This window comes from Salvelinus fontinalis, chromosome 1, assembly GCF_029448725.1.
Source record: "Salvelinus fontinalis isolate EN_2023a chromosome 1, ASM2944872v1, whole genome shotgun sequence".
NCBI lineage: Eukaryota > Metazoa > Chordata > Actinopteri > Salmoniformes > Salmonidae > Salvelinus > Salvelinus fontinalis.
The window spans coordinates 96440074-96463783 of record NC_074665.1 but is presented as its reverse complement, the minus strand read 5'-3'; the positions used below and the strand labels follow the sequence as shown (position 1 = coordinate 96463783).

Genomic DNA, 23710 nt, shown 5'->3' with positions numbered 1-23710 from the left:
GCATCTACAAGCTGACAGGAGCTGTACTGCACCATGGCAACTTGAAATTCAAGCAGAAGCAGCGTGAGGAGCAGGCCGAGCCAGACGGCACAGAGGGTGAGTCCACTCATACAATACGTAAACATTAGTCCCATTCCCAGTCCAACTCATAGATATACAATATGTAAACATTAGTCCCATTCCCAGTCCCACTCATAGATATACAATATGTAAACATTAGTCCCATTCCCAGTCCCACTCATAGATATACAATATGTAAACATTAGTCCCATTCCCAGTCCCACTCATAGATATACAATATGTAAACATAAGCCCCATTCCCAGTCCCACTCATAGATATACAATATGTAGACATTAGTCCCATTCCCAGTCCCAATAATAGATATACAATATGTAGACATTAGTCCCATTCCCAGTCCCAATCATAGATATACGACACGTAAGACAGACAGAGCCTCATCAAAGTCCGGCAGGAGATAATTTATGGAGACCAAATTCCAACCTCCAGAAATGATTTCAACTGATGGATGTGGGTTTAAATCAAAATGTAGCCCCCAAAACAACTTGTCCGAACCCTTTTGTCAGTGTGACATCAGAAACAAGTGATCTTGTGTTTCTGAGACTGTTGATGTTGGTTCTCTCTCCAGTGGCTGATAAAATCGGCTACCTGCTGGGCCTGAACTCAGCTGAGATGCTGAAGGCTCTGTGCTACCCCAGAGTGAAGGTCGGCAACGAGTACGTGACCAAGGGACAGACTGTGCCTCAGGTAAGGCGGCCAAACACAGCTTCTACCATCTTCTGAGCACCATACATCTTTTGGTGATGAGTGCATTGCTTGTTTTGAAGAGTGATGTTGTTTTCCCCAAAGCTCTTTTCACCTCATCACTAGACAAGGTCAACATCTCATGTATTCATTAGAGGTATTATCATTGCAGGTTAATAACTCAGTCTCGGCTCTGGCCAAGTCCATCTACGAGAGGATGTTCTTGTGGATGGTCATCCGTATCAACGAGATGTTGGACACCAAGAATCCAAGGCAGTTCTATATCGGTGTGCTCGATATTGCCGGGTTTGAGATCTTTGATGTGAGTCTGAGACCAGAACAAGACAATGAGTTGTGATTGAGAGGGATTACAGCCTTGTATGATGATGAAATGATCCCTTCTGAAATTCCATCAACAGTACAACAGCATGGAGCAGCTGTGCATCAACTTCACCAATGAGAAACTGCAACAGTTTTTCAACCACACCATGTTCGTCCTGGAACAAGAGGAGTACAAGAAGGAGGGAATCGTCTGGGCCTTCATTGACTTCGGCATGGACTTGGCTGCCTGCATTGAGCTTATTGAGAAGGTAAGCTGTCTGTCAGGATTATAATGGACCTCAACAGCAAAGCTCAAATGGAGTGATGTGTGAGCTATTATCACATGGTACAACGTATCTGATTGTTGAGAACTCAAAATGAATCCTATTAATGGCCCCTAAATGAAGATACTCTGATAATAGCATGTTTGCTGAAAGAATAAATGTGATCCTAAATGTAAATATCACTAATTTGATGTACATCTCTTTTCATAAAGCCATTGGGCATCTTCTCCATCCTTGAAGAGGAGTGCATGTTCCCCAAGTCTTCAGACACTACCTTCAAGGACAAGCTGTACGCCCAGCATCTTGGCAAAAACAAGGCGTTTGAGAAGCCCAAGCCAGCCAAAGGCAAGGCAGAGGCCCACTTCTCCCTGGTTCACTACGCCGGCACTGTGGACTACAACATCACTGGCTGGCTGGAGAAGAACAAGGACCCCCTGAACGACTCTGTTCTTCAGCTGTACGGGAAGTCCTCAGTCAAACTGATGGGGACCCTGTACATCGCTGCCCCACCTGAGGGTAAGACTAGCAGCACATCAAAAGATGTAATGAAGAACTAGTTGCAACTCAGTCCCATTTTCTTTAAAGGGTCAATCTGCAGTTGATACATCCATTTGTGGACTTATTAAGATATGTACCCATTCATTCTTGAAGAACAGCAGCTTAGTTCAACCGTTGTACCCCATCAGAACCCAAATTTGATCTTGTTTTTCTCCAATGTTTGTAAACAAAGTAAAGGGAAACAAGATGTTCAGTCCTTGAATACATAGCTCTGTCTATACATTTGAGTGGTTACATTTCTCCAGCCCCGTCTCTCATGTTTTTATTGAAACAGGGGCAGGGAGGATGCTTTGTTATTGTTTCAACTGCTGATTGCTGCTTTAAATGTATCACGATTTCTCTGGGTGATTTACTGGGTTAATTTACTCATACAATAGGTGTTATTTTACACAATCTCATTGGCAGCATTTGCATAAAGATCTGTGTTAAGTTAACCTGAGATTCTCTCATTTATATTGAACTTTTCTCCATTACAACAGATACAACCAAGAAAGGAGGCAAGAAGAAGGGTGGTTCCATGCAGACTGTGTCCTCCCAGTTCAGGGTGAGCTTTTCAAATGGGGATATTCACTCCTTCAAAAGGTGTAGTGATTATCAGAAATGATTTCTGAGAACATGGTTTGTAACCCTCTTACAGGAGAACTTGGGCAAGCTGATGACCAACTTGAGGAGCACTCATCCTCACTTTGTACGCTGCCTGATCCCCAACGAATCAAAGACTCCAGGTACAATAAACATTGAGTTATATATGACATCTTATCAGTACAATATTAGTAAACTTAACGAACCAATCTTCAACCTGTTTATGAGTATTTACATCAAATCAAATCAAAAAACTAAATCAAATCAAATGTATTTATATAACCCTTCGTACATCAGCTGATATCTCAAAGTGCTGTACAGAAACCCAGCCTAAAACCCCAAACAGCAAGCAATGCAGGTGTAGAAGCACGCTTGGAAAAACTCCCTAGAAAGGCCAAAACCTAGGAAGAAACCTAGAGAGGAACCAGGCTATGAGGGGTGGCCAGTCCTCTTCTGGCTGTGCCGGGTGGAGATTATAACAGAACATGGCCAAGATGTTCAAATGTTCATAAATGACCAGCATGGACAAATAATAATAATCACAGTAGTTGTCGAGAGTGCAGCAAGTCAGCACCTCAGAGATCCATAGCCGCAGGCAGAACCGTTGAAACTAGAGCAGCAGCACGGCCAGGTGGACTGGGCACAACAAGGAGTCATCATGCCAGGTAGTCCTGACGCATGGTCCTAGGGCTCAGGTCCTCCGAGAGAGAGAGAAAGAAAGAGAGAAAGAGAGAATTAGAGAGAGCATACTTAAATTCACACAGGACACCGGATAAGACAGGAGAAGTACTCCAGATATAACAAACTGACCCTAACCCCCCGACACATAAACTACTGCAGCATAAATACTGGAGGTTGAGACAGGAGGGGTCAGGAGATATTGTGGCTCCATCCGATGATACCCCCGGACAGGGCCAAAGAGGAAGGATATAACCCCACCCACTTTGCCAAAGCACAGCCCCAACACCACTAGAGGGAAATCTTCAACCACCAACTTACCATCTTGAGACAAGGCCGAGTATAGCCCACAAAGATCTCCGCCACGACACAAACCAAGGGGGGGCGCCAACCCAGACAGGAAGATCACGTCAGTGACTCAACCCACTCAAGTGACGCACCCCTCCTAGGGACGGCATGAAAGAGCACCAGTAAACCAGTGACTCAGCCCCTGTAATAGGGTTAGAGGCAGAGAATCCCAGTGGAGAGAGGGGAACCGACCAGGCAGAGACAGCAAGGGCGGTTCGTTGCTCCAGAGCCTTTCCATTCACCTTCACACTCCTGGGCCAGACTACACTCAATCATATGACCCACTGAAGAGATGAGTCTTCAGTAAAGACTTAAAGGTTGAGACTGAGTCTGCGTCTCACACATGGTTAGGCAGACCATTCCATAAAAAACGAGATCTATAGGAGAAAGCCCTGCCTCCAGCTGTTTGCTTAGAAATTCTAGGGACAATTAGGAGGCCTGCGTCTTGTGACCGTAGCGTAGGTGTAGGTATGTACGGCAGGACCAACTCGGAAAGATAGGTAGGAGCAAGCCCATGTAACGCTTTGTAGGTTAACAGTAAAACCTTGAAATCAGCCCTTGCCTTAAAAGGAAGCCAGTGTAGGGAGGCTAGCACTGGAGTAATATGATCACATTTTTTGGTTCTAGTCAGGATTCTAGCAGCCGTATTTAGCACTAACTGTGCTAAATACGTTTATTTAGTAGTTTATTTAGTGCTTTATCCGGGTAGCCGGAAAGTAGAGCATTGCAGTAGTCTAACCTAGAAGTAAAAAAGCATGGATACATTTTTCTGCATCATTTTTGGACAGAAGATTTCTGATTTTTGCAATGTTACGTAGATGGAAAAAAGCTGTCCTTGAAACAGTCTTGATATGTTCGACAAAAGAGAGATCAGGGTCCAGAATAACGCCGAGGTCCTTCACAGTTTTATTTGAGACGACTTTACAACCATCAAGATGAATTGTCAGATTCAACAGAAGATCTCTTTGTTTCTTGGGACCTAGAACAAGCATCTCTGTTTTGTCCTAGTTTAAAAGTAGAACGTTTTCAGCCATCCACTTCCTTATGTCTGAAACACAGGCTTCTAGCGAGGGCAATTTGGGGGCTTCACCATGTTTCATTGAAGTGTACAGCTGTGTGTCATCTGCATAGCAGTGAAAGTTAACATTATGTTTTCGAATGACATCCCCAAGAGGTAAAATATATAGTGAAAACAAAAGTGGTCCTAAAACGGAACCTTGAGGAACACCGAAATGTACAGTTGATTTGTCAGAGGATAAACCATTCACAAAAACAAACTGATATCTTTCCGACAGATAAGATCGAAACCAGGCCAGAACTTGTCCGTGTAGACCAATTTGGGTTTCCAATCTCTCCAAAAGAATGTGGTGATCGATGGTATCAAAGCCACCACTAAGGTCTAGTAGCACGAGGACAGATGCAGAGCCTCGGTCTGACGCCATTAAAAGGTCATTTACCACCTTCACAAGTGCAGTCTCAGTGCTATGCTAGGGTCTAAACCCATACTGAAGCATTTCGTATACATTGTTTGTCTTCAGGAAGGCAGTGAGTGTCTGCGCAACAGCTTTTTCTAAAAATTTTGAGAGGAATGGAAGATTAGATTTAGGCCGATAGTTTTATACATTTTCTGGGTCAAGTATTGGCTTTTTCAAGAGAGGCTTTATTACTGCCACTTTTAGTGAGTTTGGTACACATTCGGTGGATAGAGAGCCGTTTATTATGTTTAACATAGAAGGGCCAAGCACTTTAAGTAGTTTAGTTTAGTTGGAATAGGGAGAGATTTTAAAGAGACTTGGTTTGTGTTTGCAGGTTTGATGGAGAACTTCCTGGTTATCCACCAGCTCAGGTGTAATGGTGTTCTGGAGGGTATTAGGATCTGCAGGAAGGGCTTCCCCAGCAGAATCATCTATGCTGACTTCAAGCAGAGGTACACACACACACACACACACACACACACACTCACACACACACACACACACACACACACACACACACAGAGAAATATTTGCTCCAAGGGTTTTCCCAGCATCAGAATAGGCTTAACCAAACCGATTACAACTTGACATATGTTAAACATTTCTCCTGATTCAGGTACAAAGTGCTGAATGCCAGCGTCATCCCCGAGGGCCAGTTCATGGACAACAAGAAGGCTTCTGAGAAGCTGCTTGGGTCCATTGATGTGAATCACGAGGACTACAAGTTTGGACACACCAAGGTCAGTCACATACCCCCAGCAAGAGATGCTAACTAAAACACAACTTCAATGATCATTTAAACTCTAACCATTAAATGTCTCTCCAGTTGATCTATCCATCTTTTTATTATTTCTTAAAAATGTAAAAGAAAATGTTATACTCAATTCATTATTTTGTGCATCATGTCAGAATGGTATGTCTGCAGTTATCTATATCAGTGTACATTATTAATCTACAACTATACAATAACTTACAGCTCATAAACAACCAATCCCATGGTTTGTTTGTAAGGATTACAATGTTTATGATGTTCAAATCAATCTAGTGGTTTTGTTCCTCTCTTTTGATTCACCCCTTTCTGTCTGTTACCACCTGACTGCGGTTCCATAATTGACCACGTCAACCTGTGTCAGGTGTTCTTCAAAGCCGGTCTGCTGGGTGTCCTGGAGGAGATGAGAGATGAGAAGCTGGCCTCTCTGGTCGGCATGGTCCAGGCTCTCAGCCGTGGATTCCTCATGAGGAGAGAGTTCACCAAGATGATGGAGAGGAGGTGAGGAAGAGTAGACATCTTGGCAAACTGTTCTGTCAACCACCTGTATGAATTGTATAGTGATTACATAATGAATATGCTGTGACCTGTTCAGGATGAGAAAGTACATGTTATAACATTCTATTAAAGTAGCCGTTTGGGATTTAGCAAGCTGTTCAATTGTTATTTAACTAAGTGATATTTACCCATTCATTCTGGAATAATATGAAATGCCTCATGATCGTAACATGACCTGTCAGTTCCTTCATCGAGAGCGCTGTCTATACATTTAAGAGGGATTATATTTCCCTAGCCCCATTCCTCAGCTGTATGCAAACAGTGGTGGGGTCACCGTTTTGTTATTCTTCGAATCGCAGTATGTAGCTTTAAAGACGTAATCCAGTGATTTAAAAAAAAAAAATTCTAGTTAAGGAATAATAGCAATGCCACTCCTTGAAGTTTGTGTCTAAAAAACACTATTTTCCTCAAAACATATATTTTTACAAAACATATGTTTGTACTTTACTATATTTATACTTGGGATATCGTTTTCCACAGGAAAAGTAAAAAAAACACTGGAGGAGATCTTTAAGCATGTCACTCACCATGTCATGTCAGTCACCATGTCACTCAGCATGTCACTCACCATGTCACTCAGCATGTCACTCACCATGTCACTCTCCATGTCACTCAGCATGTCACTCACCATGTCACTCACCATGTCACTCAGCATGTCACTCACCATGTCACTCACCATGTCACTCACCACGTCACTCACCATGTCACTCACCATGTCACTCACCATGTCACTCACCATGTCACTCACCATGTCACTCACCATGTCACTCAGCATGTCACTCACCATGTCACTCACCATGTCACTCAGCATGTCACTCACCATGTCACTCACCATGTCACTCACCACGTCACTCACCATGTCACTCTATCCTTTCTGTGGACCAGAGATTCCGTCTTCACCATCCAGTACAACATCCGTTCATTCATGAATGTGAAAACCTGGCCATGGATGAAGTTGTACTTCAAGATCAAGCCCCTGCTGCAGAGCGCTGAGACTGAGAAGGAGCTGGCCAACATGAAGGAGAACTATGAGAAGATGACGACAGACCTGGCCAAGGCTCTGGCCAAGAAGAAGGAGTTGGAGGAGAAGATGGTGGCCATGGTGCAGGAGAGGAGTGACCTGGCGCTTCAAGTCGCATCTGTGAGTGAGCAACAACCCTCATCAGAGCACATTTAGACACACAAGTACACAGACACGATCGCACACACATCAGCATGTATGAACAATACTTGAATAGGATGGCCCTGACTAGAATACAGTATATACATATGAAGTGGGTAAAACAGTGTTCCATGTCTATGTACATAGGGCAGCAGCCTCTCAGGTGACTAGAATACAGTATATACATATGAAGTGGGTAAAACAGTATTCCATGTCTATGTACATAGGGCAGCAGCCTCTCAGGTGACTAGAATACAGTATATACTGTACATATGAAGTGGGTAAAACAGTATATTCCCCCCAAGACTTGGGGAACATGCACTCCTCTTCAAGGATGGACCAATGTTTGATTATTAAAGTGGCCAGTGATTCCATGTCTATGTACATAGGGCAGCAGCCTCTAAGGTGCAGGGTTGAGTAACCGGGTAGTAACCGGCTAGTGATGGCTATTTAACAGTCTGATGGCCTTGAGATAGAAGCTGTTTTTCAGTCTCTCGGTCTCTCGGTTTGACACACCTGTACTGACCCAGCCTTCTGGATGATAGCGGGGTGAACAGGCGGTTAAAGTCCTTGATGATCTTTTTGGCCTGTGATATATATTTATATATGTCATGCATTTAAATTGATTTGCTCTGACTTATTTGACTAAATCAAGTCTATATTTTGATACACAAAGTGAGAACACAGGTTTTTTTCTCCTGTTCTGAAACCAGGATTCAGAGAATCTGAACGATGCTGAGGAAAGGTGTGAGGGGCTCATCAAGAGCAAGATCCAGCTGGAGGCCAAACTCAAAGAGACGACTGAGAGGCTGGAGGACGAGGAGGAGATGAATGCTGAGTTGACTGCCAAGAAGAGGAAGCTGGAGGACGAGTGCTCTGAGCTGAAGAAGGACATTGATGACCTGGAGCTCACCTTGGCCAAAGTGGAGAAGGAGAAGCACGCCACTGAAAACAAGGTCTTGTAGACAGTCTAACTTAACAATAATCCAAAGAATAATCAACTCAAAACAGAAATGTAATTCAAGTCTTTTTGTGGATTCAGTAATAATTAAGACACAAAATGGTGGAATTTCAGTTGTGGTGTTCTCCCCACATTCATTGCATGTTCTGCTACCAACTCGTTTATGATCTTCATTCAGTACACTGGCATGGAGTACAGTGCCATCTAGTGTTGAATCTATAGTACTGTACTTGTTGACACATTTCTTTAATAAATGTAACTAATTCTCCAATTTATGGTGAAGTGACCAAAGACTCATTTTGTTGTGGCTGTTTTCAGGTTAAAAACCTGACAGAGGAGATGGCGTCTATGGATGAGAGTGTTGCCAAGCTGACCAAGGAGAAGAAAGCCCTCCAAGAGGCCCACCAGCAGACACTGGACGACCTGCAGGCAGAGGAGGACAAAGTCAACACTCTGACCAAGGCCAAGACCAAGCTGGAACAGCAAGTGGACGACGTGAGTGGAGTTTGACATTTTGGACATGATAGTGTGTAAGATGATATTATCTTCAGTGGTTTAGATTTGACCAACACATGTCTGTTTATATCTTGTAGCTTGAGGGTTCTCTGGAGCAAGAGAAGAAGCTCCGTATGGACCTTGAGAGATCCAAGAGAAAGCTGGAGGGAGATCTGAAACTGGCCCAGGAGTCCATAATGGACCTGGAGAATGACAAGCAGCAGTCTGATGAGAAAATCAAGAAGTAAACACAAATAAATTACTACAGTATTCCCTGACATCTTAATCAACATAATGGTTCTTAGCTCATTCTTGTAATTATGAATTCAACTTTGTATGTGATTCTTAAAAGCAAAATTAATGGGAAAATATGCTCCCTTTATACTGTCTAACCAAAACAAACTTTGCAATCAACGTGTTTGTGTTTGTTAGGAAGGAGTTTGAGACCAGCCAGCTCCTCAGCAAGATAGAGGATGAGCAGTCTCTGGGAGCTCAGCTGCAGAAGAAGATCAAGGAACTCCAGGTACAGTACAGGAAAATAACTGACACATTTATTCTGGTAGCACACGTTCTTCCTGGTGGCTTCTGATGGCTCAGTAAGATGGAAGATGGTGCTTCTTGCTGGTGGATTCTGATGGCTCAGTAAGATGGAAGATGGTGCTTCTTGCTGGTGGATTCTGATGGCTCAGTAAGATGGAAGATGGTGCTTCTTCCTGGTGGATTCTGATGGCTCAGTAAGATGGAAGATGGTGCTTCTTCCTGGTGGATTCTGATGGCTCAGTAAGATGGAAGATGGTGCTTCTTCCTGGTGGATTCTGATGGCTCAGTAAGATGGAAGATGGTGCTTCTTTCTATGTAAAGATGTTGCTTCTTACCGTTGTTAGTTTGGATCCTGCATGGGACACTGTCTAATGGGACACTGTCTAATGGGACACTGTCTAATGAATATAGTAAATATGTTAGTGTAACTGGCTATGTATAAACACATTTATACTAAATATACAATACATACTATTATTATGTATTGAGGTTCAGTAGTTTCAACTGTATTGTAGTGTTCATCCCTCCTGCTCCTGCCCCCTGTTCTAGGCCCGTATTGAGGAGCTGGAGGAGGAAATTGAGGCTGAGCGTGCTGCCAGGGCCAAGGTTGAGAAGCAGAGGGCCGATCTCTCCAGGGAACTTGAGGAGATCAGCGAGAGACTGGAGGAGGCCGGAGGCGCCACTGCTGCTCAGATTGAGATGAACAAGAAGCGCGAGGCTGAGTTCCAGAAGCTGCGTCGCGATCTTGAAGAGTCCACCCTGCAGCATGAGGCCACAGCCGCCGCTCTGCGCAAGAAGCAGGCCGACAGTGTGGCTGAGCTCGGGGAGCAGATCGACAACCTGCAACGCGTCAAGCAGAAGCTGGAGAAGGAGAAGAGTGAGTACAAGATGGAGATTGATGACCTCTCCAGCAACATGGAGGCTGTCGCCAAGGCTAAGGTGAGTAGTGATGTTTTGGTCGAGCAGTGTTGAGGAGGGTCAGCTAAATTACCATTCAATAAACTGAAGTTGACAATCCCATATTTTTCACTAACAGGGCAATCTGGAGAAGATGTGCCGTACTCTTGAGGACCAGCTGAGTGAGCTCAAGACTAAGAATGATGAGAATGCTCGCCAGGTCAATGACATCAGTGGACAGAGGGCCAGACTCCTGACAGAAAATGGTACCTTCAACAATGAACAACAAACCAATATAGTTCACCTAAGTAGTACACAATAACATGTATCGGGGGCTGTAAATTCAGTCTACATAGTTTCTGCACTACGATTCCTCAAAATACAATTTCAATCTAGAAAGAATGACTCATTAACAGGAGGTCACTCTAACCCTGCAGGTGAGTTTGGCCGCCAGCTGGAGGAGAAGGAAGGCCTGGTGTCTCAGCTGACCAGAGGCAAACAGGCCTTCACCCAGCAGGTGGAGGAGCTGAAGAGACAGATTGAGGAGGAGGTCAAGGTAAGGCACCCAAAATGGAAACCACCCACCACAGTTTAAAGCTTTATCTACACATAGACTGTTCCTACGCCACCCTCAGAGACTTCTAATCTCATTTGTTTTACTCTCTCTCCAATCTCTCTTTGTCTTTCTTTCTCTCTCTGTCAAAGGCTAAAAACGCACTGGCCCATGGTGTCCAGTCTGCCCGCCATGACTGTGACCTCCTGAGAGAGCAGTTTGAGGAGGAGCAGGAGGCCAAGGCAGAGCTGCAGCGCGGCATGTCCAAGGCCAACAGTGAGGTGGCTCAGTGGAGGACTAAGTATGAAACTGATGCCATCCAACGCACAGAGGAGCTGGAGGAGGCCAAGTGAGTTGCACACAATGGCAATAACTCAAATAAACAGTGTAGATGGTGAGGGTGGTAGGGGGATCTGAGAAAATGTTACTTCAATATGTAGTGCAACATTTGTTTCACAACAAATGACTCACCATAACACCACCCGCTTTTGTTCAACAGGAAGAAGCTGGCCCAGCGTCTGCAGGAGGCTGAGGAGACCATTGAGGCGACCAACTCAAAGTGCGCCTCCCTGGAGAAGACCAAGCAGAGACTGCAGGGAGAGGTGGAGGACCTCATGATTGACGTTGAGAGAGCCAACGCCATGGCCGCCAACCTTGACAAGAAGCAGAGGAACTTTGACAAGGTGAACATTTATAAACCTCACTCTAGGGTGATGTTTCCTGTCTGCTATTTGATCAGATGTAGTATAATTGTAGCATATTTCTGATTCAAAACTCTCCATCAATGAGTTGTAATGAAAATCCCGTGGATTTCCCCAGGTTCTGGCAGATTGGAAGCAGAAGTATGAGGAGGGTCAGGCTGAGCTGGAAGGAGCTCAGAAGGAGGCTCGCTCTATGAGCACTGAACTCTTCAAGATGAAGAACTCCTACGAGGAGGCTCTGGATCATCTGGAGACTCTGAAGAGAGAGAACAAGAACCTGCAACGTGAGCATTTGACAGCAGTTATTTTCGTCCGATGTTTGACCAGTGTTTGCAAATGGAATCAACTGTAATCATCAACATGATATAAAAATTACTGTTTAACAATCTCAGAATGTTCATGTAACGTTTAAAATATATTTTTTGGAACTTGTAATTGGTATTCCTTTGAACAACCCAATGATGTGGTCAGAAATTAGACTAGCAAGACAGTATGAAGTACTGTTATTGAATTATCTGTTATTATGATTCATTATTAACTTCCGTGCATTGGTGATATCCACTGGGAAAATCTCCTGAGTCTAAACAGCTCCTGTGTTTGTGTGTGCAGAGGAGATCTCTGACCTGACTGAGCAGATCGGAGAGACTGGCAAGAGCATCCATGAGCTGGAGAAGGCCAAGAAGACCGTGGAGACAGAGAAGTCTGAGATCCAGACCGCTCTGGAGGAGGCGGAGGTACAAACTACAGCTGTTTGATAGGAAAAGCAGTGTTACACTAGCCAATGCAAACTACAATCCAATGCTCCCTTTATCGGTGTTTATTGTAGTCATATATTCAGTTTGTAATTATTTGTGTTAAACATGTCTAAATGTACTGGGCACAATTTGACTGACTGCTTCTCCTTGTCCAGGGCACATAACTTGTTTTCTCAAAATATATGATCATGTACATTGGCTAGCTCAGTTAGTCATGTTATGAATACATCTCCCAGCTTAGTGAAGGGTTGCTTCCTCTGACTGCTTCTCTTCGTCCAGGGCACGCTGGAGCACGAGGAATCCAAGATTCTGCGTGTGCAGCTGGAGCTGAACCAGATCAAGGGTGAGGTGGACAGGAAGATCGCTGAGAAGGACGAGGAGATGGAGCAGATCAAGAGGAACAGCCAGAGGGTGGTTGACTCCATGCAGAGCACCCTGGACTCTGAGGTCAGGAGCAGGAATGATGCCCTGAGGGTGAAGAAGAAGATGGAGGGAGACCTGAACGAGATGGAGATTCAGCTGAGCCACGCCAACAGGCAGGCCGCTGAGGCCCAGAAACAGCTGAGGAACGTCCAGGGACAGTACAAGGTAAAGGGACTGGGACATCAGGCTCAAAAACCTGAACATGGGGAGGGATTTGTTTGTGAATCAGTAGAAAAGAATAGATCATAGGAATGTACTCGAGTGGATTAATATACAGTAGGAAGGTAGGGATATTAGAGTGGACTAATATACTTCCACATTTCAGTGGAAGGCATTCAGTTGTACAACTGACTAGGAATCCCCCGTTCACCCTTATTACCAATCCTATCGCCCCTACTTCCACAAGTCTAATGATACTATGTTTTTGTGAACCCCAGGATGCCCAATTGCACCTTGATGATGCCGTCCGCGCCGCAGAGGACATGAAGGAGCAGGCAGCCATGGTGGAGCGCAGAAACGGTCTGATGGTGGCTGAAATCGAGGAGCTGAGAGTTGCTCTGGAGCAGACAGAGAGAGGACGCAAAGTGGCTGAGACTGAGCTGGTCGACGCCAGCGAGCGCGTCGGACTGCTGCACTCCCAGGTACGGGTCAAAGGCCATTTCTAATGAAACTCAACCAAGCATTCCGTTTACATTTTCATAATTTCAGCCTTGTGACTTGTAAGTTCTCTTGAGAGTCAAACAAATGGCCTCGTTTCCTCCTTCAGAACACCAGCCTTGCGAACACCAAGAAGAAGCTGGAGACTGACCTGGTTCAGGTGCAGGGAGAGGTGGACGACATCGTCCAGGAGGCCAGGAACGCAGAGGAGAAGGCCAAGAAGGCCATCACTGACGTGAGTCCTTGAATTACATCAACTAGATTTGTCCCCAAAGGCCAATGGAAGCTGGGCTGGTTAAACAGAGATCTCAAAAAGGAGGTCAGATGATCTCAGAGGGACATTATGATTGGTGCCAGTTGGTGCATAAATGAAACTAACTACCATTCCAGGCGGCCATGATGGCTGAGGAGCTGAAGAAGGAGCAGGACACCAGCTCTCACCTGGAGAGGATGAAGAAGAACCTGGAGGTCACAGTCAAGGACTTGCAGCACCGCCTGGATGAGGCTGAGAATCTGGCCATGAAGGGAGGCAAGAAGCAGCTCCAGAAACTGGAGTCCAGGGTGAGTTAACAGCAGGGTGGATTGAAAGACAGATTGCTGGAAATGTATTTGATCATTTAAAAATACACAGGAGCATTGTGTCATGGCTTTTTCTCTGAATCACCCACCTACATCATGAAATGTCGTTGTTTTATTATATACCCCTTTAATTGAAATCGTAAAAGTTCATAGGAGTAGACAACACTTCTTGACCAGTAGAAGAACATTCCTCTGTTTTACAAAGATTTGTTACGTCTCACTTCACCACCTCACATAAATGCCTACGTTTATTTCTTCCACAAAGGTGCGTGAGCTCGAGTCTGAGGTGGAGGCCGAGCAGAGAAGAGGTGTAGACGCAGTCAAGGGAGTCCGCAAGTATGAGCGCAGAGTCAAGGAGCTCACTTACCAGGTAAGAAAAAGTGCATTCTTCACACACTGAAGCACACTGGTTTGTGTGTTAAACTATGGACTATTGATTCTTGTAACTTCTCCAACAGACTGAGGAGGATAAGAAGAACGTTGCCAGACTTCAGGACCTGGTAGATAAGCTGCAGATGAAAGTGAAGGCCTACAAGAGGCAGGCTGAGGAAGCGGTGAGTCACAGACTTAGTCAAAACCTCTGAAAGCTTACATTCCCTAGTAGACATTACAAAACGTCTGGACAGTTTAGTTGAGTGTTGTACTGCACGTCAGTCAACATTGACTCAGTTGATAGTGCAAGTCATTTCTGAACAGTGACTCCTCTTCCTATGTGTAACAATTTAAAGTAGAGAGGGTTGAATATTATTTAGCTTTGTGTCGGGGGCTGGTCTGGTGGTAGTGCTGACTCTCCTGGATCACATGGTCCTGGAAGCAACAGTTTATCCCCTGTTCCACCACTCACTTTCTCTCATGTATCATCCGTCTCCCTCATAATTCCTTTAAGAAATATATATTAAATTGCTACCTGAAGCTTCAAACGTTCAATACTGATGTTAGGCGCTCCCTCTCTTTTCTTTACCCAGGAGGAAGCATCCAACCAGCACATGTCTAAGTTCAGGAAGGTTCAGAATGAGCTGGAGGAGGCCGAGGAGCGTGCTGACATCGCTGAGACTCAGGTCAACAAGCTCAGATCCAAGAGCCGCGACAGCGGAAAGGTACAGAAGTGCTGCTAAACCTACACCTGACTGGTGTTCAAACATGACCACATCAACACCACCTATGATTCATTCTTCACAGATGTCAATACTGACCTTTTACAATCACTCAAATGTTGAGGATCTCTGAGAAACACATTTCAGGACAGGGTAAATAATCCACATTTAGTTGGTACTTCAAAATCGAAAATCAACAGAGTCGTAAATACTTGATCCATTCTGTTATTTCCAAGTGTTGATATATTTATCATGTTCATTATTAATACTGATCCATTCTGTTATTTCTTTCTTCTTACAGGGAAAAGAAGCTGCTGAATAAACAAGACCAAGTCTTATCAATTTCCTGTGTTTCATAAAATATGATTCTCATGGTGAAATGTTGATCATTGATTAAAAACATGTAGGCTTACATACACTTCCTTTGTGACTGTGGACTTATTACCATCACACGGGACTATGCATTTTTTATTGAATATATAAAACATACTTGCAGTGAAGCTGCTCAACATCTACATCACATTCAGTCATCTAACAGACTCCCATACAGAGCGACCCACAGCAGCAACCAGGGTCAACGGTCTGCTCAGGGGTACATCAACAGATCTCCCACAAGGTCAAAAAAACGGTACCTGAACCAGCGACCTATCAGCCACCGGCCCAAGTTCCCAACTGCCAGGCCACCAGCCCTCAGGCATCAGCCTCAGGCATCAGCCTCAGGCAGCCAGGCATTATCTGTAACAACACTGCCCATCAGTGTCATTCAAACTGACACACGTTTTGTTTTATTTTGACTTTTTTGACTTAAATTTGACTGTTATTCTATCCCCGCCCAGCAACTCCACTCCCACTTGTATACAATTCCACATGCCAACCTTTAGCATCGCTCTGACCATCCCATCTATCTCTGCTGGCCACCTTGTTGGGATTTATACGCACCATATATCTTTCAACTATGTTGTGATGTTTAACATACAGCTTGAATCTATCTAATCAGAAAGAATCCACACATTGTGAGTTGAAGATGAATACTTTTACTAAGAGCATTAGCATATTAGTAATTGACTGACCAGGTCTCTCCAGATCTCCCAAAAATGCTATTTCTAGGGTGAACTTTATATTATGGCTCTGCTTTTCCAGCCATTCCTGAACCTGAGACCAGAAGCAGGCTACCTGAGGGCAATACCAAAACAAATGGTCTATTGACTCTGTATCCTCACAACAAAATCTGCAGAGCTGCGATGATTGTATGCACCAAACATTCAACATTTTGTTGGTGGAAAGAATTCTGTACAATACGTTTAGCTGAAAAGCACAAAGTCTTGAGTTTTGCGTTGTTTTATATATCAACTTATACACCCTGTACCATGGAATTAGTACATCAAAAATCTCTTCCTAACTATTTTGCAATCTGTATGGCACAGCTATAAAACATCCTGGTCCTCAAATGAAACTGGTATACTTTCCTACCGCCCTAACAGCTCCACAGATGACGCAATCTCTATTGCACTCCACACTGCCCTTTCCCACCTGGACAAAAGGAACACCTATGTGAGAATGCCCCCAGGTGGTAAGGGTAGGGTAGGCAACACATCCGCCACGCTGATCCTCAACACGTGGGCCCCTCAGGGGTGTGTGCTCAGACCCCTCCTGTACACCCTGTTCACTCATGGCTGCATGGCCAGGCATGACTCCAACACCGTCATTAAGTTTGCTGATCAAAAGTGGTAGGCCTGATTACCGACAACGATGAGACAGCCTATAGGGAGGAGGTCAGAGATCTGGCCGTGTGGTTCCAGGACAACAACCTCTCCCTCAACGTGATTAAGACAAAGGAGATGATTGTGGACTATAGGAAAAGGAGGACTGAGCACACCCCCATTATCATCGACGGGGCTGTAGTGGAGCAGGTTGAGAGCTTCAAGTTCCTTGATGTCCACATCACCAACAAACTATCCTGTTCCAAGTACACCAAGACAGTCGTGAAGAGGGCACAACAAAACCTTTTCTCCCACAGGCGACTGAAAAGATTTGGCATGAGTTCTCATATCCTCAAAAAGTTCTACAGCTGCACCATCTAGAGCATCCTGACTGGTTGCATCACTGCCTGGTGTCATGACGTTGGCTTGATGGGGGAGATTTATGACCCCCTTACCTCCCCCCTTTTTCGTCTCTCTACTCTACCGATGTGACTATTGAAAATCCCTTTGTTAACGTGGAGAGTCTGGTGACATCAAAAGATGGGAAAAGGAACCATATTTCGGTAATCCAACCAGTTGAAAATGTGCGTTGGTACTTAATGAATATTATCTCAGATCAGTTGTTGTCTGAGCCATTACTACTAATGACAGGATGACATTAACTGTATCTTGGAAAGTTGAATTCAGATTCACATGAAATTGTTGTGCAATATAAATGTTTAAATATGAAACTATTTGTGAAAAGATTAAATGTAATTTTAGCTTCTTAATGAGAGAACGGTTTGTCAGAAGAACACCACTCTGCTCACTCAGAGGCCCCGCCCATGTGAACAGACACTGGGTGAAAACTATGAAACATGGCCCTCTCTCCCAATCCTATATAAGCCCCTTGACGAAAATGTACATTTCTGTTGCAAGGACGTGTAGACTTGAGGTCCCCACGTTGAAAGGACAAAGACCACCTATACAATCTAAGCCAACCTTAGAGAACCTAACGAAATTAGCATCGTATTTCAATGTGAAGGTGACGACCTACACACCGGAAGGATGAATTTCGACTATACCAGCCAGAATATAGCATGAGCATATAGCATGGCAACTTGGTATGAACTTTGAACTCTTATTCACTAAAGAAGTGATACCTCCTAGCCGTCGCGTTAGCGCAGCAACTGTAGACGTGTGCTAGGAGAGGACGGATATAGTATCTGTTCTACCACAAGATAACGATCTTAGTCCTGTATTGACGCAAATATTGACGCAAATATCCAGTCTACCATCAGACATTCTTCAAAGGACAACCCGGCCTCCCATCTATGACCAACCGATCAAAGCGCGGTTCAGAGTAAATATTTATTGCATTTTCCCTTTTCAAATGGGCGGTAATTTAGAATGTATAAGATACTGTATTTACGATAGCATAGCTGCCTACGGCCCGATAGACATAGCTTCTCCCTTTGTTCCTCAGTCTTCCCGCTCTTTCATTCAAAACCCCACCCCCTTTCTTTGTGTAACCAGCTGTTATATCTGTACCGTCCACTAAGGATGTTTTCCTTTATGACATAATTTGTAATCAATGTATGATACATTCTGTGTATATGTAATTCTGTGTGATTATTTAGGTATTTAGTAAATACATAATTAAACCAAATTTTGTATTGCTGATTCATCTTGTTAGCCAGCGTTCGTGAAGATAACCAAGAATTTACAACTTTCAGATGAGACTAAACAAGGTGACGATTAAATATTGACTGCTATTGATGTAAAAGATCACAAGTTCTTTAAGAGTTTCTTCGGAAGATAACAGCTCTATAAACATTATTTCGTGGTGCCCCGACTTTCTAGTTAATTACATTCACCTGGTTAGCTTAATCAGGTAATATGAAATACAGAGAAATAATTTTATAGAATAGCATGTCATATCACTTAATCCGGCATAGCCAAAGACAGGACACTGGTATGGCAACTGCTCAGCCTCCGACCGCAAGGCACTACAGAGGGTAGTGCGTATGGCCCAGTACATCACTGTGGCCAAGTTTCCTGCCACCCAGGACACCTATGCCAGGCTGTGTCAGAGGAAGGCCCTAAAAATTGCCAAAGACTCCAGCCACCCTCGTCATAGACTGTTCTCTCTGTTTCCGCACAGCAAGCTGTACCGGAGCACCAAGTCTAGGCTGTTTCATCCTAACATCGTTGGTGCCTCTGACTGTTTCATCCTAACATCGTTGATGCCGACCTGGATAACAATATCTCTATACTCTCTACACTCGCCAGATTTAACTTTAGCCAGCACCATCTTCAGATTAGCTTTAACGTCGGTAGCCCTGCCCCCTGGTAAACAGTGTATGATCGCTGGATGATTCATTTTAAGTCTAATACTGCGGGTAATGGAGTCGCCAATGACTAGGGTTTTCAATTTATCAGAGCTAATGGTGGGAGCCTTCGGCGTCTCAGACCGCGTAACGGGAGGAGTAGAGACCAGAGAAGGCTCGGCCTCAGACTCTGACTCACTGCTTAATGGGGGAAACCGGTTGAAACTTTCTGTCGGCTGAATGAGCGACACCGGTTGAGCATTCCGACAGCATTTCCCTCCAGAAGCCATGAGAAAGTTGTCCGGCTGCGGGGACTGTGCGAATGGATTTGTACTAACGTTACTATCTGTACTTACTGGTGGCACAGACGCTGTTTCATCCTTTCCTACACTGAAATTACCCTTGCCTAATGATTGCGTCTGAAGCTGGGCTTGCAGCACAGCTATCCTCGCCGTAAGGCGATCGTTCTCCTGTATATTATGAGTACAGCGACTGCAATTAGAAGGCATCATGTTAATGTTACTACTTAGCTTCGGTTGTTGGAGGTGACGAACCATGTCCAGATAAAGTGAAAAAGTTGAGTGAAGGAAAAACAAAAAATGCAAACGGTAATTAAAAAGTTAAAACCGTAAAGTTGTCAGGTAGCAAAGTAAGGTTGGCAACAAAACGCACAGCAACACGTAAACAAGTCTACAAGTTGTGACCGGAAATGTAGACAAGCAATAAAGAAAAAAATTCATATCAATGGGAGTTTGTCAATCCAAATTTTGGATTAGTGCCAAATTATACATTAAATAAATGTTATTATTGCCACCATAAAAGGTAAATGGAGGGTGGTTTTTTGTATCCATCATGCACAACCCACGTGGAATTCCTAGTCTCAAGCAGCTTTTGGAACTACAGATCTGCGGTCAAGAACGTTGAGTTCCACAAAGTTTGCTGCTTCAGTGTCTTTAGATATTTTTGTCAGATGTTACTATGGAATACTGAAGTGTAATTACAGGAATTTCATAAGTGTCAAAGGCTTTTATTGACAATTACATGAAGTTGATGCAAAGAGTCAATATTTGCAGTGTTGACCCTTCTTTTTCAAGACCTCTGCAATCCAACCTGGCATGCTGTCAATTAACTTCTGGGCCACATCCTGACTGATGGCAGCCTATTCTTCCATAATCAATGCTTGGAGTTTGTCAGAATTTGTGGGGTTTTGTTTGTCCACGCTCCACTTGAGGATTGACCACAAATTCTCAATGGGATTAAGGTCTCGGGAGTTTCCTGGCCATGGACCCAAAATATCAATGTTATGTTCCCCGAGCCACTTAGTTATCACTTGTGCCTTATGGCAAGGTGCTCAATCATGCTGGAAAAGGCATTGTTCATCACCAAACTGTTCCTGGATGGTTGGGAGAAGTTTCTCTCGGAGGATGTGTTGGTGCCATCCTTTATTCATGGCTGTGTTCCTAGGCAAAATTGTGAGTGAGCCCACTCCCTTGGCTGAGAAGCAACCCCACACATGAATGGTCTCAGGATGCTTTACTGTTGGCATGACACAGGACTGATGGTAGCGCTCACCTTGTCTTCTCGGACAAGCTTTTTTCCGGATGCCCCAAACAATCGGAAAGGGGATTCATCAGAGAAAATTACTTTACCCCAGTCCTCAGCAGTCCAATCCCTGTACCTTTTGCAGAATATCAGTCTGTCCCTGATGTTGTTCCTGGAGAGAAGTGTCTTCTTTGCTGCCCTTCTTGACACCAGGCCATCCTCCAAAAGTCTTTGCCTCACTGTGCGTGCAGATGCACTCACACCTGCCTGCTGTCATTCCTGAGCAAGCTTTGTACTGGTGGTGCCCCGATCCCGCTGCTGAATCAACTTTAGGAGACGGTCCTGGCGCTTGCTGAACTTTCTTGGGCGCTCTGAAGCCTTCTTCACAACAATTGAACCGCTCTCCTTGAAGTTTTTGATGATCCGATAAATGGTTGATTTAGGTGCAATCTTACGGGCAGGAATATCCTTGCCTGTGAAACCCTTTTTGTGCAAAGCAATGATGACGGCACGTGTTTCCTTACAGGTAACCATGGTCGACAGAGGATGAACAATGATTCCAAGCACCACCCTCCTTTTGAAGCTTCCAGTCTGTTATTCGAAATCAATCAGCATGACAGAGTGATCTCCAGCCTTGTCCTCATCAACACTCACACCTGTGTTAACGAGAGAATCACTGACATGATGTCAGCTGGTCCTTTTGTGGCAGGGCTGAAATGCAGTGGAAATGTTTTTGGGGAGATTCAGTTCATTTGCATGGCAAAGAGGGACTTTGCAATTAATTGCAATTCATCTGATCAATCTTCATAACATTCTGGAGTATATGCAAATTGCCAATCATACAAACTGAGGCAGCAGACTTTGTGAAAATTTATATTTGTGTCATTCTCAAAACTTTTGGCCACGACTGTACATTAGGAGGAAAAAACGTGCTATCTAGAACCTTAAAGGGTTCTTTGTCTGTCCCCATAGGAGAACCCTTTCATTAAGTTGCAGGTAGAACTATTCTACATCGACCTCGAGTTTGATGACGACCTGAGTATGGCCGCGTCGACACCCTCACCCCCCTCATACAACTTCTTCAGAGGTCAAGGAGAAACAGAAACTACCCCAACCCTGGATACCGGCTGACTTCACTACACAGCTTAAGATTGGCTTCATTTTGTCGGCCATTTTAAAGACATTTTGCTGCTACTCCTCAGAGCTGCTGAGAGAAGGTCCTATATATGCAGCACGAATTCCATCCATATATTGAACAAACGAAAATATTGTCCTTGCGATGAATTATCAGTTATCATCAAGTGTCTTTCAGACTGTAAGGTGTTCAACAAAAATCAAATAAATTAGGATTAATGAGCCAGCTAATTGTTTTGTTATCGTGATTTTGTGAGCACTAATCCGACTGTTCTGTTTTCCTCATGAAAGGTACATTTATCCATCTGAACCTTCCAAAAGCCTGTTGCCTGTTTATAATCAAAATCAAATCAAATCAAATTCTATTTGTCACATGCACCGAACACAACAGGTACCGAACACCTTACCGTGAAATGCTTATTTACAAGCTCTTAACCAACAATGCAGTTCATGAAATAGAGTTAAGAAAATACTTACTAAATTAACTAATTACAAATAAAAACAATAAAAAGTACTGAGTCAATGTGCGGGGGTAAAGGTTAGTCGAGGTCATTTGTAAAGTGACTATGCGTAGATAATAAACAGCGAGTAGCAGCTGTGTAAAAACTAAGATAAGATTGTTCAGCAGTCTTATGACTTGGAGGTAGCAGCTGTGTGAAAACTAAGATAAGATTGTTCAGCAGTCTTATGACTTGGAGGTAGCAGCTGTGTGAAAACTAAGATAAGATTGTTCAGCAGTCTTATGACTTGGAGGTAGCAGAGAAAACAGACTATGACTGGAGTATGTTTATAATGTCTGGTACCGCTTGCCGGGCGGCAGCAGAGAAAACAGACTATGACTGGAGTATTTTTATAATGTCTGGTACCGTGTTTATAATGTCTGGTACTGTGTTTATAATGTCTGTTACCGTGTTTATAATGTCTGGTACCGTGTTTATAATGTCTGAGGCCCTGTTTATAATGTGAATTACCGTGTTTATAATGTGAATTACCATGTTTATAATGTGAATTACCATGTTTATAATGTCTGAGACCCTGTTTATAATGTGAATTACCATGTTTATAATGTTTATTACCATGTTTATAATGTGAATTACCATGTTTATAATGTAAATTACCGTGTTTATAATGTCTGAGGCCCTGTTTATAATGTCAATTACCGTGTTTATAATGTCAATTACCGTGTTTATAATGTCTGAGGCCCTGTTTATAATGTCAATTACCGTGTTTATAATGTGAATTACCGTGCTTTATAATGTGAATTACCGTGTTTATAATGTCAATTACCGTGTTTATAATGTGAATTACCGTGTTTATAATGTCAATTACCATGTTTATAATGTCAATTACCATATTTATAATGTCTGAGACCCTGTTTATAATGTGAATTACCATGTTTATAATGTGAATTACCGTGTTTATAATGTGAATTACCATGTTTATAATGTGAATTACCGTGTTTATAATGTCTGAGGCCCTGTTTATAATGTGAATTACCATGTTTATAATGTGAATTACCGTGTTTATAATGTCTGAGACCCTGTTTATAATGTGAATTACCATGTTTATAATGTGAATTACCGTGTTTATAATGTCTGAGACCCTGTTTATAATGTGAATTACCATGTTTATAATGTGAATTACCGTGTTTATAATGTCTGAGACCCTGTTTATAATGTGAATTACCGTGTTTATAATGTCTGAGGCCCTGTTTATAATGTGAATTACCGTGTTTATAATGTCTGAGACCCTGTTTATAATGTCAATTACCGTGTTTATAATGTCAATTACCGTGTTTATAATGTCTGAGACCCTGTTTATAATGTGAATTACCGTGTTTATAATGTGAATTACCGTGTTTATAATGTCTGT

The 23710-nt window shown here is 43.4% G+C and overlaps 1 protein-coding gene across 1 annotated transcript in view; it reads left to right on the top strand.

Moving 5' to 3' along the window:
• Positions 1 to 15545, top strand: part of LOC129864460 (myosin heavy chain, fast skeletal muscle-like) — a 19627-nt gene extending 4082 nt beyond the window's left edge. Inside the window, exons 11-40 of the mRNA XM_055936973.1 lie at positions 1 to 96; positions 648 to 766; positions 936 to 1085; positions 1183 to 1353; positions 1581 to 1884; positions 2406 to 2470; positions 2564 to 2651; positions 5344 to 5461; positions 5626 to 5749; positions 6143 to 6279; positions 7222 to 7477; positions 8212 to 8454; positions 8778 to 8954; positions 9053 to 9198; positions 9387 to 9477; positions 10044 to 10433; positions 10531 to 10657; positions 10829 to 10947; positions 11097 to 11293; positions 11444 to 11627; positions 11764 to 11929; positions 12255 to 12379; positions 12680 to 12988; positions 13261 to 13464; positions 13590 to 13715; positions 13871 to 14041; positions 14325 to 14429; positions 14518 to 14613; positions 15025 to 15156; positions 15455 to 15545. The exon at positions 1 to 96 is cut by the window's left edge and continues 43 nt beyond it. Coding sequence (XP_055792948.1) covers positions 1 to 96; positions 648 to 766; positions 936 to 1085; positions 1183 to 1353; positions 1581 to 1884; positions 2406 to 2470; positions 2564 to 2651; positions 5344 to 5461; positions 5626 to 5749; positions 6143 to 6279; positions 7222 to 7477; positions 8212 to 8454; positions 8778 to 8954; positions 9053 to 9198; positions 9387 to 9477; positions 10044 to 10433; positions 10531 to 10657; positions 10829 to 10947; positions 11097 to 11293; positions 11444 to 11627; positions 11764 to 11929; positions 12255 to 12379; positions 12680 to 12988; positions 13261 to 13464; positions 13590 to 13715; positions 13871 to 14041; positions 14325 to 14429; positions 14518 to 14613; positions 15025 to 15156; positions 15455 to 15475 — 4757 coding nt within the window. The 3' untranslated portion in view covers positions 15476 to 15545. The remainder of the gene's footprint in view (positions 97 to 647; positions 767 to 935; positions 1086 to 1182; positions 1354 to 1580; positions 1885 to 2405; positions 2471 to 2563; positions 2652 to 5343; positions 5462 to 5625; positions 5750 to 6142; positions 6280 to 7221; positions 7478 to 8211; positions 8455 to 8777; positions 8955 to 9052; positions 9199 to 9386; positions 9478 to 10043; positions 10434 to 10530; positions 10658 to 10828; positions 10948 to 11096; positions 11294 to 11443; positions 11628 to 11763; positions 11930 to 12254; positions 12380 to 12679; positions 12989 to 13260; positions 13465 to 13589; positions 13716 to 13870; positions 14042 to 14324; positions 14430 to 14517; positions 14614 to 15024; positions 15157 to 15454) is intronic.
• Positions 15546 to 23710: the final 8165 nt, after the last annotated feature.